This window comes from Electrona antarctica, assembly GCF_951216825.1.
Source record: "Electrona antarctica genome assembly, chromosome: 7".
In the NCBI taxonomy this organism is placed as follows: Eukaryota; Metazoa; Chordata; class Actinopteri; order Myctophiformes; family Myctophidae; genus Electrona; species Electrona antarctica.
The window spans coordinates 23,745,806-23,768,336 of NC_136812.1; the positions used below are offsets into that span (position 1 = coordinate 23,745,806).

General features: G+C 41.9%; 2 protein-coding genes across 3 annotated transcripts in view; both read right to left on the reverse strand.

The window, feature by feature from the left end:
- Nucleotides 1–467: 467 nt before the first annotated feature.
- The window catches only part of mylk4b (myosin light chain kinase family, member 4b), a 31,342-nt gene continuing 9,278 nt past the window's right edge, over nucleotides 468–22,531 (reverse strand). The window contains exons 2-13 of one of the 2 annotated variants that reach the window (XM_079506401.1): nucleotides 8,314–8,407; nucleotides 7,231–7,642; nucleotides 6,745–6,959; nucleotides 6,346–6,451; nucleotides 5,444–5,537; nucleotides 4,163–4,272; nucleotides 3,895–4,036; nucleotides 3,437–3,507; nucleotides 3,131–3,259; nucleotides 2,498–2,729; nucleotides 2,282–2,333; nucleotides 468–2,176 (exon numbers count right to left, since the gene is read on the reverse strand). In XM_079506401.1, coding sequence (XP_079362527.1) covers nucleotides 2,286–2,333; nucleotides 2,498–2,729; nucleotides 3,131–3,259; nucleotides 3,437–3,507; nucleotides 3,895–4,036; nucleotides 4,163–4,272; nucleotides 5,444–5,537; nucleotides 6,346–6,451; nucleotides 6,745–6,959; nucleotides 7,231–7,642; nucleotides 8,314–8,407 — 1,653 coding nt within the window. In that variant the 3' untranslated portion in view covers nucleotides 468–2,176; nucleotides 2,282–2,285. Of the gene's footprint in view, nucleotides 2,177–2,281; nucleotides 2,334–2,497; nucleotides 2,730–3,130; nucleotides 3,260–3,436; nucleotides 3,508–3,894; nucleotides 4,037–4,162; nucleotides 4,273–5,443; nucleotides 5,538–6,345; nucleotides 6,452–6,744; nucleotides 6,960–7,230; nucleotides 7,643–8,313; nucleotides 8,411–22,531 lie in introns of both variants that reach the window. The other variant, XM_079506400.1, reaches the window with a different exon arrangement.
- Nucleotides 9,337–11,919, reverse strand: LOC306927263 (uncharacterized protein; the record flags this gene model as incomplete). Its single annotated transcript, XM_079506972.1, has 2 exons — nucleotides 9,337–9,360; nucleotides 11,395–11,919. The coding sequence occupies 2 exons, from the start codon at nucleotides 11,917–11,919 to the stop codon at nucleotides 9,337–9,339; spliced, it is 549 nt and encodes a 182-aa protein (XP_079363098.1).

Sequence of the window (22,531 nt, forward strand, 5' to 3'; positions counted from 1 at the left end):
ATTGATTTCAGTTACGAAGTCTATTCGATTGAACTGCGGCAGAGTACAGAAAGTATTATATAGGATTATATATTGTATAAAGATGGAATTTATTTTGTTGATCAGTTTTTGCCATCACCATGTATGCAGCTCAGATGCCCTCTAGTGGACATGTGATTAATACTACAGTTGGAGGCCATCGATATTGTCCTTTTATTTTTGCTGAGGTTTGCGTGATCTGCGCAAAACCCCTTTTGGTGTTTTAAACATTGTTATAATTTAGCTATTGAAAAATAGCAGATCTACAAGCTCATAGCGCGCCACCGAGTGGCACGCTACGAGCTTGTAGGTCTGCTATTTTTGAAAAATCGTGAAAATATTTATTTCAGAAAACTGGAGGATTTAGAAGGATTTTTTTTTAATTTTGAGGTCAGGCCTAAATGGGTCAAATGATAAGGGACAATATCGGTGGCACCCAACTGTATGTGTGTGTTTCTATGAAGGTACAGTACCTGCATTCTGTTGTTAGCCACTGTATAACATCTAATCGGTTTGAAAAGCATTGCAACAGACATTGGAGAAAAAAAAGCATTTGCGTGCTAAATTAGATTTTATTATCTGGTGTTCTACAATTCTTGTTGTTTCATCATTACACAAATTGCAAACTTGAAAAAAGAAAAGAAAAAAATGATACTAACACACATTAAAATAAACAGGTGTCCAAAATCACAGAGCTTTTCAATTTCCAAAGTGTAAAAGGAAGTGTAACAAGCAACAAGTAGGCTAGTTACTGGATATTCTGCGGTTTGGGACTGGTGTGGTATTATTGCACAGATGACTCTTCCAAAGCTCACTAATAAAACTGTACATTTACACATGATACCCAATGTATGTGCAAAAATACGTGAAATCTCCTGAAAAAAAGAAAAGTTAAAGCTTTGCGCTTCAAGTACAATCTGGTGTTAAACCAGTAAAATATTAACATAAGAACCAACTTCAATGATAAACATTCAATCGTACAGTAGGTAGTGTTCTGTTTTTTTTTTCATGCCTTCATGGAAGGTGAGAGAGCTACTCCAAACTGCCCAAGCAAATGCCTGCTAATGTCACATGAACACTGAAGGCAATGTACAAATAAATAAAATACACCTGCAGTTTGGGTTGAATTCAGCAATAGGCAAGAAGCAGGGAGTGTGTGTTTTGAACCATTGACTCTTTCCAGAGGGGGGTGGGGATATGTATTACATACATTTGTTTTTAAAGAATGCCAAATAGTCTACATTCATTAATCAATCAATAACTAACTTAGAGCTCCCCCTGATGAAAACCAAGTTCAAAATGTATTTTAACCTTAGACCAGAAAAAAAGAATTATATATTTATAAGACTTGTTTATAAAAAGGCAAGGAAAACTTAATGTTCACAAAATATTAATTGTATAGTAGCATTCAATCCATTTGTATTAAAGCTGTTCATTTGTATTTTATATTTTGAGAAATCTGTCATAAAGTGCAAGGCATGCAAAAATATTTACAAAAGAAATGGGATAGTGTGAAACTGCACAGCAAAATCCTCAGTGTTAATTCAAATCTAATAACGTAACTATAGACTCAAATGTACTGAGGATTTTACAGTGTGGTCACTTTTAGAGGGAGCTATACACTGTATACCAAAACAATACTGTTATCTTTGTTTTAAAGCAGCTACAGTAAACAAATGATTTTGAGGAATATAACTGACATAATTCCTTGTTTTTCCACCATCACAGTTGCATCTTTGGTATGGCTTTCTGGGTTAATAACTGGAACAGTGACAAACCTACAAGATTGTGGGTTTATTGTATAGCTGTAATATAATTACCTTGTCACTTTTTTGCCATGACAGTTACAATTATACGGTTAGTACCCATTTAGCATGAAATACTCATAAACGTTATCATGCATTACGCATTAAATATTGCAAATGATAGTAAGGCTTATACTCCGAGTTAAAATACTTTATATAAATCAGGCTTAACTACAGTAGCAGACAGTCCGGGCCTCGGAGGGAGCGATGCGTCACTCCAGAGGGCAGCTTCACTCTATTCCGTTTCTGTATCCTGTCTGAACTAGTGAGCTGTGGTGATAAGCAGAATTGGTCCAGTTTGGGCACAAAGGCCGTGTATTGTCAAAAGGCATGCAAAAGGCCTCACAGTCATTCTGAGGAGAGAGACAATAAGCAGAATTAGGTGCGAACACCATAGGATATAAATGTATCTTAGATTGCTGTTTAGATGTATATAATCTATAATTGGCTGTTCTTACCTGTCTAGCTCTCCGGAGCAAGCACATGTGTGCATGATTGGTGCTTTAATTTCTGGAAGAAGATTGCATGAATTGGTATAACGATTAAGTTGGAAATATGTGAGCATGCATCGACTTCATCAATTTGCATAAATCTTTTATGCAAAACACCTTTTTTTCAGGCTTTGAATGACAGATGCAAGAAGATACCAGTGGAGTCCTGGATCTTTGCTGTACCTTCTGTTGTAGCCTGTAGTGCAGGCTGGCGTCCGATAGCCAGGGGTGTCTGAGGCACTCTGCAGCGCTCAGCCTCCAACACTTGCTCTTCACCAGGAGACGCGTGATGAAGTCCTTGGCCTGGTCGGAGACGTCTGAAAACTCCTCTACCTCGAAGTTCCACTGGCACTCCAGAATGTTGTTCAGGGTTTCATTGTCGTCATCCCCCAGGAAAGGAGACAAACCAGTCAGCCTGAGCAGAGAGACACAGAGAGGCATGGGATGTTATTGCCTGGTTCAAGCTAGTCACATGCAGGGTTAGATTTCCATGACTCTGCTTTTGATCCTGCCTTTGTGTTTTTTTTTACAAATCAAAACCCTGGTCACATGCTCAACAATAAAGCAGATAGCAATATTGCAGGTAGTGAAACCGTTTATTCATTTATTTTTAAGTAGTTTGTGCCATTTTCAAGACTTTAATTGAAAGTAACATTGGAGAGAGAGACACGAAATGTGGAGCGAGTAGGTTAATGACACTCAGCAAATGGTCTTGCCAGCCAGGAATCGAAACGGGGACTCACATGTGGTATAGTAGCCACCACACTTCTGAAATTCGTGTGTGTGTGTTAGAAATGTTAAGAATCCTGTACTTACAGCATGTACGCAATGACGCCCAGACTCCACATGTCCGTGGGGAATGAAACAAATTCGTAGTTGATCACCTCAGGAGCCAGGAACTCAGGCGTTCCGAAGTTGACCCTTAGCTTCTCCCTGGGTTTATATCTATTACAGCAAAAAGAGAAGGAAAACAACAGCAGGAAACATAAGGATAGGCAACAAGAAGTTATAATTCAATCATTCATATCTTCATCTTCAAGGTACAGTATTGTTGTACATTATTGTTACATCTTGTATACAGGTACAATACATAAAATACGTAAAACTTATTTTTGTTCTTACCTTCTGGCAAGGCCAAAATCTATGATTTTGATCTTGTACGTCGTTCGGCTGATGCAAAGAATGTTCTCTGGCTGAAAGAGTACACAGACAAAGTGAAGCATTATCACCGGAGCTATATTGTAGTTCTGACTATAACTATAGGAACAACGGACCATAAATAGCTACTGTCAGCAGGATTTGATTTGCTGTGAGGGATACTGGGGGTGGTCTATGCCTCTGCTTTTGATCCTTTAATTGTTTATGATTGCTGGTCAGATTGAATTAATCCATGCATTTCCTTTTGGTATGGTAAATGTAGACTGACATGTATACAGGATGGCCCTCCCAATAGCCAATTTTAATATAATGTAGGATATAACTTATAGCTTACAACACCATTTGGATTTTGAATGAACACGAAAATGAACCTCTATTTTCTTGTATATAAACAGGACAATCCTGAGGTGTAATGCGTTTACCTTGAGGTCGAGGTGCAGGATGTACATCTTGTGCATGTAGTGCAGCCCATCGCAGATCTGGCGGATGAACAGCACAGTGTCCAACTCTGTCAGGTTGTAGTTCTCATCAATGATGCGGTCAAACAGCTCTCCTCCGTCCACACTGTGGTACAGCCATACAAGTCAAGTAGCTGCAAAACGCACATGTATAGCGTATACACAATATACAAACACACGTGTGCAGGCGCACACAGATGCACGCGCACACACACACAGACAGTACACTTACTATTCCATGACTAGGATTATGTCAGTGCGGGACTCAAAGGCTGCGTAGAGCTGAATGAGGTTGGCATGGTCCAGCTGGTTCATCACCTGGATCTCGTTCTTCACCACGTCCTGGAGGACACGCACCAGACAGTGATCAGTGATCAGTGAGACAGCTCACTTAACCATATGAACCCTAGCCGCCGTGAACATTCAGCAAAAATACCCCATCGTTAGATCAGCTATTCTTGCTGATGATATTGTATTTGGTGTCGGGGGAAAAGATGAGAAGACCAAGTAAAGATGGGCCTAGGTCAACTAAGGGTTAACACATTATATAGGGTTTAAGTGGTTAAAGGACTTTCATATTATTGGTCCTCCTCACTAATGTTCATGATAAAATACCACCATTTGTTTCTACTTGGTCTGTGCTCGGCTGTGGGCAGTTCAGAACCCCGTCCACCAGTGACATCATCACTAGGCACTTTAAAAAATGTATATATATTTTCTTTTCTAAATATATTTCGATTTGTATTATCGTAAGAACAATGTCTTCTATTTTCGCATTGCAACTTTTCAGGAATAGAAAGCCTGCAGTTTCTATTAGATTGGATTCCCCATCGATGATGTCACTGGTGGATGGGTTTCTGAACTGCCCACAGACTGAGTAGAAAAACATTGTGCTATTTTATCATGCATATTAGTGAGGACCAATTATATGAAGATACAGTAGATAGGTTGAAAAGTGGTGAAGTGGTCCTTTAACCTGCTGACTGACAGGTTAGGTAGTTAAATATGAAATAAATGTTGACAAAATGTGTCAATGATTTCAGTCGCGCCACAGCTGACCAGTGAGAGCAACATGAGCACTGAGGCTTTGATTGGTTATGACCATGTGAATGTCTGAGATGATTAGTGTGGCCACAGCGGTATGCTGGGAAATCCAAATCTCTATCGCAACTCACGTCACTCTGATGTTGACCAATAGTGAGATGGATGAGGACATGAAGAGGCTGACAAGTTGGTTAGTATGTCTATTTTTAAAATGGTTTCTTGTCTTCATGGCATTCTATTTAGCAATATTAATTAAATGGGGTAAAAGTAAAATTACCACAACATCTCGCTGAAATATATTACAGAACATTCATACAGACAGGGTTTGGCCAGACTGAGTTAAAGGGTTTCCTTTTGGGAAATGTAGTCTGATATGTTTGCTATATTTTATAACTTCACAATTTAAGAATTTAATTAAAAATGCATGCTAAGAAAATGTCCCTCCCTATCTGCATTGGCAGATCAGTACCTTCTCTTTTTGGCTCTTGGCTTTGATGATCTTAGCGGCCAACGTCAGTCCAGATGAGTTCTCCACACACTTGTGGACTTGTCCAAAGCGTCCCCTATTAGCAGCATATCAAACACATGAACAGGACAGTGTGTTAGGCCCGATTTAGACTTTGTCGTATGGCGGCGTAAAGTATTGCACACAAAGAGTAGAGAGAGCAATATAAACCATTATCTCATGCCATACAATGGGCTTTCAGGGATGTCAAGGGCCACTCAGGCAAGTACATTGTATGAACAACATGTATCCCAATTCCGCGCACGCGCGCACACACACGCACACGCACACAACACACACACACACACACACACACACACACACACACACACACACACACACACACACACACACACCGCAATAAGGTCCCTCAGTAATATAATAATGGGGGTTTTGTTACTATGTCATTATGTTGGATATCTGAGCAATGTGCTTGCGTGCTAAAGAGTAATCTCCAGTTTGAGGGGCTGGATTTAGCACTGGCTTGTTGCATCAGAGGGGCCGCTATTACATAAATGCCCCCTGAGATTTCTAATCATCTGCCCTTGAGGGGGGGGGGGGGGCAATGTAGCCCCTTCACAGGGTGTGACATTTCCACTTATTTCATAAGACGGAATTGAGAATTGAGTTTTGTGTTTTATCCCGTATGTGTCTGGTTGTGTATGTGTGTACTGTATGTGCATGTGAATGTACGTATGTCACAGTGACCACAGGGGGATTTCGCAGCCCAGCACAAAAATAAATGAGTTGGGTGTTATGAGAGCCATTCAGTGGACATACAGTAAGAGGGTGTGGTGTACCAAGGGAAAAGACCCATGGGCCTTTCTCCTAATTGGCCCTGCCTGTCAACGCTCCGTTTGACTCACCCTCCCAGGATCTCGTCTCTGATGATGGTGTAGTACGTGGCTATCTGGTGGGGTTTGGGGGTCACAATGTGATGGTCAAAGGGGGCCGAAGGAGGCGGGCCTGAGTCTGAAATAGATTCCACAGTGTCATTAGCAATGTCTCTTAATATTTTGTCTAGCTGGCGTTTTCAAACAGAAAGTAATGGCAATGGCTTACAAGATACTCAAGTTCTGGCAATGCTGCATTTCTCTTGAGATTGCAACCATTAGTCATTTCTTGCTGTCTAAACTTTTTGCATGCCATGTTGCCCACCACAAAATCCTGATCTACAAGCTCACAACACATTGCATTGTGAAATAGGCTTTACTCATTTATATTATACTATACTATAAATGGACCACAGAAACATCACAACTTACCAATAATGTATTCCTTCAGTGTAGACTCTTCCACCTCTTCCGTCTTCACTTCATCTGATTGGACGGCCTGACTCTCCACCCCCTCCGCCACAGGAACTTCGACGTCCTCCTCTTTCTCGCCGTCCACGCGGCTTTTCTTATGGTCATCCTTCACCACATCTTCCTCTGTGACACGGCGCTTGCTGCAAGTACCCATCTCACCAGCTTCCTCAGAACTGTAATTTTATGCAGCACAACATGCCATGGTTGTTATGATTACACACACACAATAATAAATAAGTAATGGTCCCAAACTACCTGAAATGTACGCGAGACATGGCCAAAGCATTTCCGGGGGTCCCCAGCCAAAAACGTTGAGAACCCCTGCTGTAGCCTATATGAACTGTAACATTTTTAATAAACTAACTAAACTAATTATTACTATGGGCCACATGTCAGTAACCATAGCTTCCCAAGACTACTTACTTACTTCAACTACGTACGTACCTTTCCTGTGGTAGAGGAGTGGTCTCACAGATCTGACTGGGAATGTCTGGGATAGTGCCGAGGACCTCTTGTGTTTTAGACTGCTCTTCCTCTGGTCCTGTGGTTCTCCTCTTCTCCTCTCCCTCTGCCTCCTCTTCTTTGGGCCCACGTTCCTCTTTTGTCAAGACGTCCTCCTGGCTTTCGTCCGCTCTCTTGCTCTTCTCTGCCTCCTCCCCCACTACTTCCGCTTCCTCTGTTCGGGCAATGGCCGATGTATCCAGGATCAACTCCGCCAGATCCCCTCTACCTTCTCCCCCAGCCTCCTGTCTCCCCTGGCCCTCTGCCTCTGTGCCGCCCTGGGAACGCTCAGCATTCTGCCTGTTGAGCTTCTCCACCTGGTCTTGCAGCTCGGGCTCCGTCAGGGGCAATGCATCTGTTGGGTGGGACAAAACAGAGAGGACCACACAGCAAACCCTGTTACCAAGCTGTATTTCACTGTTTGCGAACGCAGTGAGACCTAGCAGAACATGTCTGTGTGTGTGTCTGTCTGTCTGTGTGTCACGCTGTAACACCACCTGCCTGCCACCAGAGGGCGCAGCTGTATCACACACAAAACACACACACACACACACACACACACACACACACACACACACACACACACACACACACACACACACACATGCACGCACACATACACACACTAAAAAAAGAACTTAAAAAAAACTTTACTTAAATAAAAAATCTTAAAAAAACACTTTAAAAAAAAGAGAGAGAGAACTTTAAAAAAAACCTTAAAAAAGTACGTAATTTATTCTAATTGTTGTTATTGCAATTTACGAGCTGCGTTCGCTTCCCGCGTTCGCGCGTCTTACTTGTCTTATATGGAAATCACGTTATCTTCAGCATTACTGCAAGTCATAATGCAATGTAATGAATCCTGTGAATCATAAATCATAGCATCCCTATTCTGGGCCAAACAATTGGTGAAAATACGGTAGCAGATCTACAAGCTCACAATGTTGAGAACTAAGTTATAAAAGGTGTATCTTCGCGCACAGTGATTCGCTTGAAAGTGAAAGGGACATTGAAACTATTCTGTACCTGCTGCATCTGGGGCCTTCTTCTTCTTCTGAGTCTTCAGGCCTTTCAGGCTTACTTTGGCTTTATCCTTCCCATCCTTTCCCTTGTTGTCTTTCTGCTATGGTTTTGAAAAACAAAAAGTGGAAACGAACATAAATTAGATTAACAGAAGGCAGGATACAATCGGACAATATTGGGTGCAATCACGCTCCCAGCGAATGAACGTGCATGTGCGTTCGGTGCGTGTGCCACCGCCAGCACGATCAGCACTGACACAGGCACTGGGCACAGCCTTTCCAACTTCAGTCTCTGCCATGACTACAGTGTCTATCATTTTACAAATTAGCATATCATATAACGACTGTATAAACGCTGTATTGTTTGTTTTGGGTATCATGTGGATACATGAGATATACGTTAAAATAAAGCCTGAGTTATAGCCACTGCGATGGACTGTGAGCGTGAAGATCTGTTATATTCGGTACACGACCCTGACATGCAACCAAGTATAAATCAAGCTTAAAAGTGTAACATACATTTGTCTTGAGGCCTTACATTCCACTCAGGGCTCACTCACAGTTTGTTCACATAAAGCAGAATATGCCGTGGGCCGTGGCTGTTTATGGAGTCGTATATTTCCAGTGGAAAAAGTATGGTCAAATAGACAGTCAGTCCAAGGTGTTTGTTGCAGTTGGTGCAGTTGCCGCCACAGCTCAAAGTGAGAGTTTCATGTTATGCTGGACAGATTCTGTCTTCACTAGAAAGAATGGAGAGCTCTACAATCATCTCTCCCTCCACTAGACCACATATGGTATCAAACAAACACACTTGTGGGGTCATTCTGAATAAACACAAAATGGAATGAACCAAATTTCACGAATGCCTTTATTTAGAGCTCACTACTATCAAGAACTATTCTAAAAGAAAATCACTAACACTTAAGTAATAAACATGACATATGGTTGTTTATTGTTTACATAACCCTATCCCAGTCCCCAGGCACACACATAGGGCCTATAAGAGATGCTGAGTCAGCAGCAGACTTCAAAAATAGCTGTCCGATGAGTGCTAAGACACAGACATGCACACTCACACATGACACGCATGGACAGACACAGACAAGCATGCACGCACCCTTATTTTTTCTATAGTAGTTCAGGTATGCATTGAGGTACTAACTATAATTGCTGCCATGCATTGCATAGTGTGACAGGAATTTACTGACAAGTACTCCAGCACATGTAACCAATCACTCTAGTACTGTCACCTACTCCATCATCAGTATTGGGCAAGTTACTCCGGAAGTGGCTCTTCAATATTCATTTAAAAATGAGAAAAAACACAAAAAAAGAAATATATACATACTTCGTTATAAGTTACTTTCCAACATTGCCTATCTCACACACACACACACACACACACACACACACACACACACACACACACACACACACACACACACACACACACACACACACACACACACACACACACAGTATATTTTCTATAGTTGTTGAGGTATGCATTGAGGTACTAACTATTGCTGCCATGCAAGTGTGGCCGGAATTTACTGGCAAGCGCTCCAGCCCACGTAATCAATCACTGCCTGCAGCAATGTCACCTATCCAGACAAGGCCACTGCAACTGACAGGACAAATAGCCTATAGGATCTGAGCCCTTTGACATTCTGTGCCCTCTACGCTCAACCTGCTACTGAAAAGAGGTGCAAACAGTACGATAAGATCATGTGTCTGTGGGTGAACAATAAAGAACCGTATTAACAGAACGTCATTTAACCCTATTAAACCATACAGGCCCGAAACCAAAACACAACTGCTGTGATAACATACAGGAGGATTACATCGGAAGCAGAACCCAATACCTCATTAGTATCTATTTATAGGAGTATTCTACTACTTATATTTCCATAGGCCATTAATAGACATCGAATATACTGTATTTGCACGGGTGCCTGGTAGGCTCAACCAGTTAATGCACTACTAACCACATAATCCTGAGAATCTGATGCCCAGAGAGTCATGGCTTGCATGTTTTCCCATTCTCTCTGCCCTCCATTTCCTGTCTATAGAATACACTCTGTCCCGATTCCCGATTCTGGGGGCGAATATTCAGCGAACATAGCTGATCTACAAGATTACAATGCCATACGTTGCAACAAGTTGTGAGCTTGTAGATCTGCTATATTTGTCGAAGAGGGTAAAAAGGAGGGGGACTGGTTATACCCCTGGGTTACTCCCATAGTATATCGGATTTAAGTGGTTAAAAAAAAGAACATCTTCACATGGAAGCATTAATAACAATAACACCAGTAGTTTCTATATGGAGCCTTTACAACCTCGCAAAAACATTTAACGATGCGCCACTTGAGCATCATTTCATGTCCTAAGAAGAAACATCCTAGCATCATTTGTCACTTGTCAGTGACACTGACAGGTTTATTTCCATGGGCTTCATGGAATGTAAATCTGACAAGGACAATGCTGTAGGTCACAGGGTGAATCGAGTCCAGTTGGAATGTAATTAGCAACTTTTTTTGACAGCATTACAATAGAGAGGACACAGCTAGATCCCAGCTAGATCCCACACCATCCAGGATTTAGGGCACAGCTGTTGGATGTTTTGTACCAAATAAATAAATAAATAAATAAATAAATAAATAAATAAATAAATAAATAAATAAATAAATAAATAAATAAATAAATAAATAAATAAATAAATAAATAAATAAATAAATAAATAAATAAATAAATAAATAAACAAACAAACAAACAAACAAACAAACAAACAAACAAACAAACAAACAAACACACTATATGGAATCAGAAATGGGATAAGCCCCATTATTCCGAAACCCCAATAGTCCAAAAATCTTTAGTTTAGTGTGAGGTCATTATGGTTATGATTATGCTTATTGTATAATGTGTGGCTTCTAACCAATTTCAGAACTAATGCCGTGGCACCAACATAAAGCATTGAGCAATAATCCACTCTCTGTATTTCTTTGCAATGTACCTTTTAAATGTTACTCTTCTGAGGTTTCAGAAGAGTATAACACTTTTAACTTTTCACATACAAACTCACCTTCCTACCGGTTCTGCCAGCTTTGCTGCCAGGCTCTTTGAACAGTAGCTCCACCAGCCGGGAGCTTTTCACCACCTCCCCGATGAAGCTGATCACCTGCTGCATGCCCTCCACCAGCCTCTCCACCCCATCCAACCTGTGACCCTGTCGCTCCATCTTCTCGCTGGTCTCCTGAACCGCCCCCTGCAGCTCCCTGCAGGCCATCTTCACCTCTGAGCCCTGATCACCCTGGATCTCCTCCCGCAAGGAGGCCAGGTTGCGACCGACCCCACTCACGTCCTGGGACAGCCCGTCCAGCCGGGTGAGAACGGTCTGCTGCATGCTGAGGAGCTGCTCCATCTGACAGCTCAGGGAGTCTATATGGCTCTCCACGCCGTGTAGGGTGGCGTCGCTGGCCATGCTTGCAGAGGATGCGTGAGGCTTTTCCGGTGCAGTGGTCGATGGCTTCTTCCCCACGACTTTCTGACCACGCAGAGGGTTACGGTCATAGACTTTGGCCAAAGAATTGACCAAGCTGGAACTCATGACTGCTTTGGCAACACAGGCAGCTGCGATGGGTGAATGTCCGCCTGGAGCCCGAAGTCCGTTTCCTCCCTCACAAACGGCATGTAACACAACTCCTTTTGCCTCCTTGTCACCTCAGCATATGGAAGTCCTTCAGTTGATTTTCTTCTTCAGTTGATTTCTTCCCAGCAGGACTCTTAACAACTAACTCTTCTCATAGATTCCATTCAGTTCCATCCAGTCTCGCATGGAATGATGATGAACACCACGTTCCACAATGCTACAATGCAGGGTATCTGCTACACCAGGAGAGGTGCACAGAGGACAAGATCAGACCTGGCAGACCTTCTCCTTTGACTATAGCACCACAGAGGAAGGCAGAGTGCTTAAGAATAGCGGTGGGTGTCCTCCAAATAACAGTGCAGCCCCCCACCAGTCCCTCATGGACGTCAGTAAGTAAGTGGCCAGTGATAAGGGCTGATGGCTCGGGTGTGTGGTAGGGGATTGGCGGGGGCTGGGGAGTTATATGTGTGTGTGTGTGGGGTGGGGGGTTTAGGGGATTGCTATGTGACATCTGAGACACTTGAAAAGCTTTTCAGCCAGGTGTCAGAATCTTAACTATTTGCTATTGAAATATGATCTGGAAAAAAGTGAGACACATAAAATAGAACAAACTGTTTCCATGGATGGACACTAAAATGATTTAATGGTTAACTACATTTCAACTGTAGGTACATCCCTGTAAAAGTTCTCGTACCGGATCCTTTGACCCAATCTTCTAATTTCCTTATCAGTGTATATGGCCACTACAGGGAAACGGATGACAGGTGCAAGGCCTGTAAAACTTAACTAACCCCCTGTTGAAGACATTAGGCATTGTGGGTATTTCTGAACCTCCTCAAATGCCAAACAGTTCTCATAACTGACTTGTTTTCGCCCAGCAGAAGTATTGGCAGAATATTACACAACCCAAAAGTCCAGGTCAAAGCCTGTGTCCCAAAAACGAGTTCTGCACTTTACGTCGACGGAAAATCAATTTCACAATACTTAGCAAGACCTGAGATGATGACTATAATTGCCATGCCAACTGGGGACACGATGATTTTCATAATCCACAGTAGCATGTGATCCTCACTTGCGCTTTCTGCTCAATGCAAATGTTCTGGTGGGTACCTCTTAATGAAAAACCATCAGTTGAGGTTCTTCACATGTTGAGTAATGTAGAGAATCTAGGATTCAAAATTGAAAGAACGAAAGACTTTATTTGTCACATACCCTATTGGCCTGAATATAAGACTACGTTTTTTTTCAATGGAAATATACTAAAAAACAGGGTCGTATTATAATCAGGGACTATAGACTATTTGACATTCAATGTTCTTTTTCCAGAAATTAGTCTTGAAAAATGGGGGTTGTCTTATAATCAGAGTCGTCTTATATTTGTGACAATACAGGGTATTTATATAAGCAGGGAAACGTTGGTGTAGAAGACTGCTCTACAACTAAAGTCCAACATGGTACAAAAATATAATAGAAGTAAGGAATAAAAGATTAAAAGATTAAATGATGCAGGTAAGGTACTTATAGGTAAGTAATGCAGTATAGTAATAGTGTGCAAAGACAGCATCATTATACCCATAAACTGGTGTAGTGGATTTAGAATTGCACCTTCCCTGGGTTGATAGTACTACTGAGGTAGGATATTATATAGGAAATATACAGAGTAAAGAATGTACAGAGAAAAGAAAAAGAAACAAACAATGTATGAATAAATTAACAACCCAATGCTATACAGAATATACAGTTAGCGGTATATGTCTAGATATGTTGTAGCAAAAAAAATAATGTTTTTCTTTTTTTGGTATATTCATTATACAGAATCTGAGAGTGCATAAAATAACATAATAAAGACCTAAGATATCCAGATTATACCTTCATGCAGCAGAAGGGTGAATAAATGATAAACCAAGTATATAAGTATGATGCAAATGGCAGTCAGTATTATGTGCCAACAGTTCTGCATATATCAAAACGTACAATACAGTATGCAAGGAGGAGGCAATAGTGGGTTATATAATATAGACTTGCCTCTCACTCAGCATGAGGCGCAATACACACAGAGAAGTCCTGAGCGTTCATGTAACCATGTAGCATGTACACATAGGCCAGAAAGGGCCCATCTGTACACCGTCAGAGTTAAATTAACCCTCAGGATTTGACAGTGCAGTGAATGAACACAGGAAGCAGGTGGCTACTATTGACACCACAACAACTGTTGGAAATAGGGTGAAGGAAATAGCCACAAGAGGAAGAGAGAAAATGTAGGCTACTGCACTTCTAGGGTTACACTGGTAACACCGGTCCAGCAAACAAGAGTGGACGTGTGAAAACTGCGACATGCATGCACACACAATTGACACTTGCTTCTTCTGCACATTTCTCAGGTCAGTGCACTGACCCCAAAGCTTTCCACCATCTCAATAAAGTGGTGTTTAGGAGAAGGCAGTCTGAGTCTGACCCATATCTGGCACCCTATACTGACTGGCGCCAAGCTGCAGTCCCATCATCCCTGGGAAAAACCTGACCTGGTTCGCTGGCACTGTGCCACAATCATAGAATGAAAGCTGTCAGCTGTTAAGCCTAAAGCTCCGCCGTTCATATCCCCAGAACTCCACCCTAATTACCTTGCTTCTCAGGTGTGGTTGAGCGATGATGCTGAGGAAAGCTAAAAATAGCACGAATACTGTGAAAGTCAATACATGTTTTCTCGCAGAAAGGCTAAAGAGGTCATTGGTGTTGATTGGGAAACTAATGCACACATACTGTACATTGACCAGGAACCTGTTTGTCCCATCTTGGTATGACTGAGTCATGTCTCTCTTATACTCTCATAATGAACACTGAGGATTTTACTTCTCACAAGAACTATTGAGGGCATTGTACTAGGGAGGGGTGCATAAGTCATTGTTTAGACATGGGTTAAGGTTAGGTTTAGGTGTGCTGCCCCGTGGGAGGTTAGGTTTCTGGTCTGAGGTACGAGCTGGTTAGGTTTCAGGGTTTGAGATAGGTTGTAGTTGTAGGACTAATGAGTGGTCTAACCAATGACTAGTCTAAACCAAGCACTGTCTAAACTAAGTTCTGCACCTCTCCCAACCCTTAACGCTCCCCTCACCAACCTTAATCCGGTCGTCTTAACGCACGGGTAGCACACCTAAACCTAACCTTAACCCTCTCCCAACCCTTAACGCTCCCCTCACCAACCTTAATCCGGTCGTCTTAACGCACGGGTAGCACACCTAAACCTAACCTTAACTCTCTCCCAACCCTTAACGCTCCCCTCACGAACCTTAATCCGGTCGTTTTAACGCACCCCTCACCAACCTTAATCCGGTCGTTTTAACTCACCCCTCACCAACCTTAATCCAGTCGGACCAATGCTACTGTATGTCTAACCAATGTCTAACTACTAAATCGATTAGTCTGATGGACCACATATGCCGTATTTTCTACTTCTATGTACAACTGGTGTTGCAAAAAATGATGATCACTACAAACACAGGTGATCAATGAGATTATGCGAATCAATTATTTTATTAAAATCCATTCTTTTTTTAATATAATTGATTGGTAATTGATTAAATTGATTTAGATCAAGACCATCAAAGAATCATGGCATAATTATCAGCTGGTGCTATTTTTTGACACAGTGAAACATCAGTAGGCTACAGACAAGTCTAGAAAGAATCCTAGCACAGAACAATTTGACAGGTAAAATCAGATCTGGCCTGCATGGTACACCAGCCTTGCAAGAGAATCAGACAAGCCACCAACAACAAACACAGTCTGGCCTATGTACAGTACAGGGTTACTATGCAAGACAGCGAGACAAAGTCAATACATAATGCTTATTCTCGTTCCACATGCTATCCAGTAATACAATCTGGCACAGGCTTTCACCTCACTCACCAGCCGATAGCCCCAACAAGATAGGATAGAATGGAGCTCAGTAAAGGCTACAATAATAGCCTAGACAGTATGTGCTGGGAAGTACATTTCTCCCGCCGAGCTAAACCCCCAGGGGTCCTTGAGGGAGTTCCTGGGGGTCCCCAGCTAAATGATAGTTTGGAACCAAATGGACCCTTATGCGTCTGTAACTCTGAGAGTGTACAAATGGAATCAAATGGACCTGTACACTCTCAGAGTTAAATTAACATTGATTTTACAATATAAATTGGGGTCCCAGAGATAGAAATACCATTAAATGGGAGTCTGTAGACTAATATGCATGTCTAACTGGGGGTCCTTGAAATTAAACGGGTTGAGAATCACTGCTATATGGCATATCTTTTCAAATGGGGGTCCACGGGCTAATTAGTATAAATTTGGGGGTCTTTGACATGCAAATGTTTGGGAGCCCCTGGTCTATGTTGTATTGAGTAGACTTCAACAATATCATGGCAAGAGCTCAGCTCAGCGGTCTCGGAATCGCATCTTCTGCATTGGCTACCATCACACACACAAGCACTGTAATTAAACATAGGTTACCTTAAAATTGTGTCTAACATAAACAATACTCAATCAAAAAAAGGGTTTACTGTGGCCATCGCACATCACCACCAGGCCCCCCTAGTCCCTACTGTGACCCACTTATGGTTTGAGATTTACCGTTTGAAAACCATGGACATATAGGCTACAGAAAGTGTTCTCACCGCTAACCTACGGTATATAGTCAGAGTCAGAATCAAGCGTCTGTCCTTTCATGTCATGAGACTAGGTGGACGGTGACATGCATTTGGACATTCCTCTGTCTGTCTCTCTATTATTCATTCTAAAAGGACTTCATACAGCCATGGGGGAATGACTCCCACGGCATGAATCCAACACATATGATGTCAACTGTGCGTATAGGGTTATGTTCTCATCATATAGACAGTAAAGTGTGAACTGAAGACGTTTGTGTGTGTGTGTGAGTGCGTGTGTGCGCATGCGCGCGTGCGTGTGTGTGTGCGTGAGGTCCAAGCTTCTCAGTGTTAACAGGGTTATTTAACAATATATTTATTGCATTTTTCTTTTTTTGTACAAACAGACAATACAACAGAACAATACATAATACATCAGACAATACAATTACTTAAAAAACAAAACAACAAAACAAAAACAACAAAACAAACATACAGTACATACATATAAATACAGTATATTAAAATAAGGGCACTTAGACTGGTAACAACAACAGAGTCCTTATGGCCACAAGACCAAACAGCTGCAGAGAATACAATTAGACATTTTCAGTTTCCACCATTAAATAAGATAAATCATTAACCGTAATATATTGGATAAACCGTCCCCATATTTTATCAAAAGTCTTTTGTTTATTATTTTTTTTAAGAAGTGATTCTTTCCAGAGGAAGACACAATGACAGCTCCCTAAACCACTGAGCAATACTGGGTTTGCCTATCTTTTTCCACGATAAAGCTATAGCCCTTTTGGCTTGTAGTAAACATAAATCTAGAAATCTTTGTTCGCTACTCTGAATCTTATGGCCAGGTGGGTAAAGACCTAATAGAAACAGTTTCGGGTCAAGCTCAATATTTATCAACAATATCTTCTGAATCTCCCTCCTTACTTCTTCCCAGAATTCTTTCACTCTAGGGCATCAGTGTTAACAACTTAAACCCTATACCTATTCTTAATTGGGTCTATACAAGGCCTGCTCCTTTCTTCTCTCTACACCAGGGGTTCTCAACCCGTGGGTCGCGACCCCTCGGGGGGTCGCCAAATTATTTTAGGGGGTCCCCAAATTATAAAAAAAAAAAAACAACCTACAAGACCTACAAGCTCGTAGCGCGCCACTCGGTGGCGCGCTATGAGCTTGTAGATCTGCTATTTTTCAATAGCTAAATTATAACAATGCTTAAAACACCAAAAGGGGTTCCCGCCCAAAATGGTTTAAGGTTATTGTAGCAGTCAATTTATATTGGGGGTCGGGAGGGGGCAGGGCGGGGGTCCCGAGACATTGCCAAAGCATTTCCGGGGGTCCCCGGCCAAAAAACGTTGAGAACCCCTGCTCTACACCAGTGATTTCCAACCTGGGGGTCCGGCCGGGGGCCCTCTGCTGGCTGGGCCTTCACGATAAGTAGGCTCTCAAATAACTACAAATTTATTGAAAATATAATCATTCACAATTTGTCTTGTGATGTTTTCTTTTTAAAACTTGAAAAAATAGTTTTCATTGTGACAAAATGGTACTAAAAGTATACCAAGTAGGTTCAATGATCCAAGCTGGAACACAATCGATTGATTGATTATTAAAATAAACATGCAGTGAAAATGCACACTCCGAACTCATCTGACCACGGCAACTGAATGGCTACCGTGTTGACGTTGGAGTTCTGTGTCAGGCATGCCCAAATATGGAGTGTTGTGATGTCAGAACAGGCCGGCTCCATAATGGACCCTGTCCAGAGCCCGGACAGAGGCCTTTTGTGGTTCTGGACAACCGTGGGTCGGACCGACTTGACACCGGGGCACTGCTCTCCCCGTGGGGGGGGGGGGGGGGGGGAACGCGTGTGTCGAATTTGAAGTCGGTGGGGAGAACGGTTCTCGAGTTGCGTGGATTACAGCCGTACAGACGTACGTACAGACAGACGTACAGTACAGAGGCATGGTGCCTTTAGATATACATGACAGTAGGCTAAACGTTACTGAAATAACACATGCACACACACGCACGGCCGTGATTGAACCACAGTCATCCTGGTGTTATGCAACATGGAGGACAACTGGGTGAAACATGAGAGACTAGGAGAGGAGATATTCTGTCATCTGAGACTGTGGATGAACCCACAGTCCACCAGGCTCTAATACACACATACCAAACATACACACACACACACACACACACACACACACACACACACACACACACACACACACACACACACACACACACACACACACACACACACACACACACACACACACACACACACACACACACACACACACACACACACACACACACACACACACACACACACACACACACACACACACAGTTCAGGCTGTCAATCTCTGACTTAATATCATGCAGTCACTTATGTACTCAGATATACAGTAGCCTATGTTGCAGTCAACCATGTCCCCATGGTTCGATTCCAACAACTCACCTGGAGTGCATGTCTTTTCTGAGGCAAAATTGAACAACAGAAGTTTGGAAAGATGTTGGCTGGTTTGATGAGTTTCGATTTGTGCTGTGACATTCAGATGGAATTTGCCGTATGCAACAAGAAATTATGGATCCATCGTACCTTCTTGTACGAACACTTCAGGCCACGAATTATGTGCACACAATATATCCAAGTGTTTATGTACTGTACATCACCTCACAGTTCCCTCTGTACAGTATTCTGGAAGTAAAGGGACACAGTGCCACCATGAGCAGTTGAGACGAATAACCATATAGTCCATAATCTATTCTGACCCCTCCCCGGAAAGACTGCCCTGACCCCTTATCCATGTTTTATACATTATGGATAATTAGTGGTTTATGTGGTTTTCATCTCACCTGCTAATTATTGGTAAGTTAGTAAATATCACCTTTTAACACAACACAACATGCATAATAAGTAATAACCCATGTGCATGTTAGTGTATAAAGAAGAATATTGGATTGTTTAAAGACTTAAACGTTTTATTTACAGTATGTGTTTGTTCCTGCCTTATAGACCTGTAGTAAGCTGCAATTAGCCAGATTTGTTTGGTCAATATCACCACAGGCTGACTTCGAGGCAGATGGTGGCCGTCAGTCTCGTGCCCGCGGTGACAGCTCACAGGCGGCTAGAGGAAGTGCAGACATTTGGCTCCTGTTTGTGGTGGTACAGTTGGGTGCCACCGATATTGTCCCTTATCATTAAAGACCCATTTAGGCCTGACCTCAAAATTTTAAACTCGGTGGCGCGCTATGAGCTTGTAGATCTGCTATTTTTCAATAGCTAAATTATAACAATGTTTAAAACACCAAAAGGGGTTCCCGCCCAAAATGGGTTAACTGTCCTTTTGCGCAGATCACGCAAACCTCAGCAAAAAGAAAAGGACAATATCGATGGCCTCCAACTGTAGGCTACTAACATTTCCATGTGGTGCATGGTGGTGGTTTAGGACCTTCCTGTCAGCCTGGCTCACTGGATAGGCCCCTATTGAATAAATCACAGTTATCTGGAGGATGAGATATATTATTACTAACACTGACATTATCAGGGACCCTCGATTGAACATGGTCCTGGGTCTTCAAAATAAGCGGGCCCGAGACCCCAAGGGGGTACTCATAGTTAATACAGGGCGGCCAGCTAATTTTTGTGTGATAGGAACGTTGTTTTCCTATCATACAATACTGCAACACTCGCTGACTCAACAGGGTTGACTGAGTCAGACGCGTGCAATTGATTCAAATTAATGCCCAGAGCTGTTGTTACCATATAGCAACCCGAGTGGAATAGTAAGAGAGTGGCGACACTAGCGTTGACTCCCATTGTAACAATGGAAGTGCTCATTCTATGTCAATGGGATAGTTCCAATGTTTGGAACTATAGCCCATAGGCACCCCGCTTTGCGGCGAGATCAAAGTGTGTCGCTACTCTCTTACTAGATTACTCTGATAGAAACCATGCACTGACTGTGATTGACATGACGTCATTATAATTAGCAAGGCTGTACCATTCATTAAAATCAAACCAAACAAAATAAACAGAAATTGTATTTAGGCTCCAACACAGTATGTGAAAACACACATTAAAATTAATCCAACATAATTATCAGCAAAGACCATGTGTAAACAAACAAACAAACTAAAAACATTTAATTTACACACAACAGGTATAGGTTTTTTGTATGGGCCTAAAATATTCTCTATAGGCTATAGGCCTACATGATGAATCTGCTTTTTTTATAGGGGGATATATGTGACCATACCATTAACAAGCTATATTATGGCAAGATTTTTAAAATATCATTATGCTTTATGTAGCATGTGACATGTCAAACTATGGGGTTTTCATGATTCTGAACCCATTCCAAGCCTTAGTTTTGCACCAAAAACACTCATTGGGCTAAAAATGGCCATAGCCACTTGCCTATAATGTGCCCAAAATGTGCTGATGACGGCTAAGGCCGTTTTTAGGCCAAGGAGTGTTTTTTGTGCAAAACTAATGCTTGGAATGGATTTAGAATCATGACAACCCCCTAGACATGTCACATGCTACTTAAGCAAAAATGACTTTTTGACAATGGTATGGTCACATATTAGACAATATATTAGGCCAATAAAAAAAACTATATACCAAATTTCCCACTCCACACCCCCCACTGCTGGACTAAAACAACAATTAGCTAAATATTGTGAAATAGCTTTGAAACCCTCTTATCAAGTTGCACGGAAGGCGTTTGTATAGCCTACAATATAATATATAATTATGTAGTGGGGGTCCTTAATTGCTTTGTATCACTCTCTCAGAGAGATCTCAGCTGGCCTGAAAAACGTTGAAGACCTTTTCCTTAGACAGCTGAAGCATGTTTTGATCTCTACCACTAGAGGTCAGAAGAGCACCAAAAACCCTTAGCACAGGTAGGTCACGTTGCACACAGGGTCAATGTGACTCCCAGTCTCACACTAATGGGTAAATTGTAGTGGAGTATGTGGAGAAGCTGATTCCAGGTCAGTATCCTCTAGGGCAGGGGTTCTCAACGTTTTTGGCCGGGGACCCCCGTTAATGCTTTGGCAATGTCTCGGGACCCCCGCCCCGCCCCCTCCCAACCCCCAATATAAATTGACTGCTATAATAACCTTAAACCATTTTGGGCGGGAACCCCTTTTGATGTTTTAAGCGTTGTTATAATTTAGCTATTGAAAAATAGCAGATCTACAAGCTCATAGCGCGCCACTCGGTGGCGCGCTATGAGCTTGTAGATCTGCTATTTTTGAAAAATCGTGAAAATAAAATTTTAAAAAAAAACTTTTTCTTTTTTTCTTTTTTTTTAAAAAATATTTTGGGGACCCCCCAAAATAATTTGGCGACCCCCCGAGGGGTCGCGACCCACGGGTTGAGAACCCCTGCTCTAGGGCAGGTTCATTTAACTTTATGCACTCTATAGTGCTAGTTTATAACACTAGCACCTGTCAATCTGTACTCTTTAAGAGCAACATGCTACATGCAGCATGCTAACACCTCATAAACATGGCTTGCACTCAAATATCATTTTAACTACTCGCTGTGACTCTTGAGCTCGATTCAACTCAATTTTAACTCGCACTGTTCCCTCCCCTCTCTTCCTTGCTTACTCTCTACAGCGCCCAGTCACGTCTACAATCAATTTGTTCCCAAATAGTGCGTTGGAACTCTGGAGTTGGGACCCATGTTTGGGTCATGGACACAGTTTTTTGGGTCCTGAGAAAATATCCCTTTTTTTGTTTCCTACATTAAAAACATATATAGATTTTTCAAAATAATTTTTGTTTTAAGTCACAGCTCATCATCAGTTAAAATAATTCCAACATTTTTACAAAGTATTTCATAAATAAAATGCGTGGGCTCACAATTTACTGAATTTCTCTGCCACAGCTTCAAGAGGAACAAC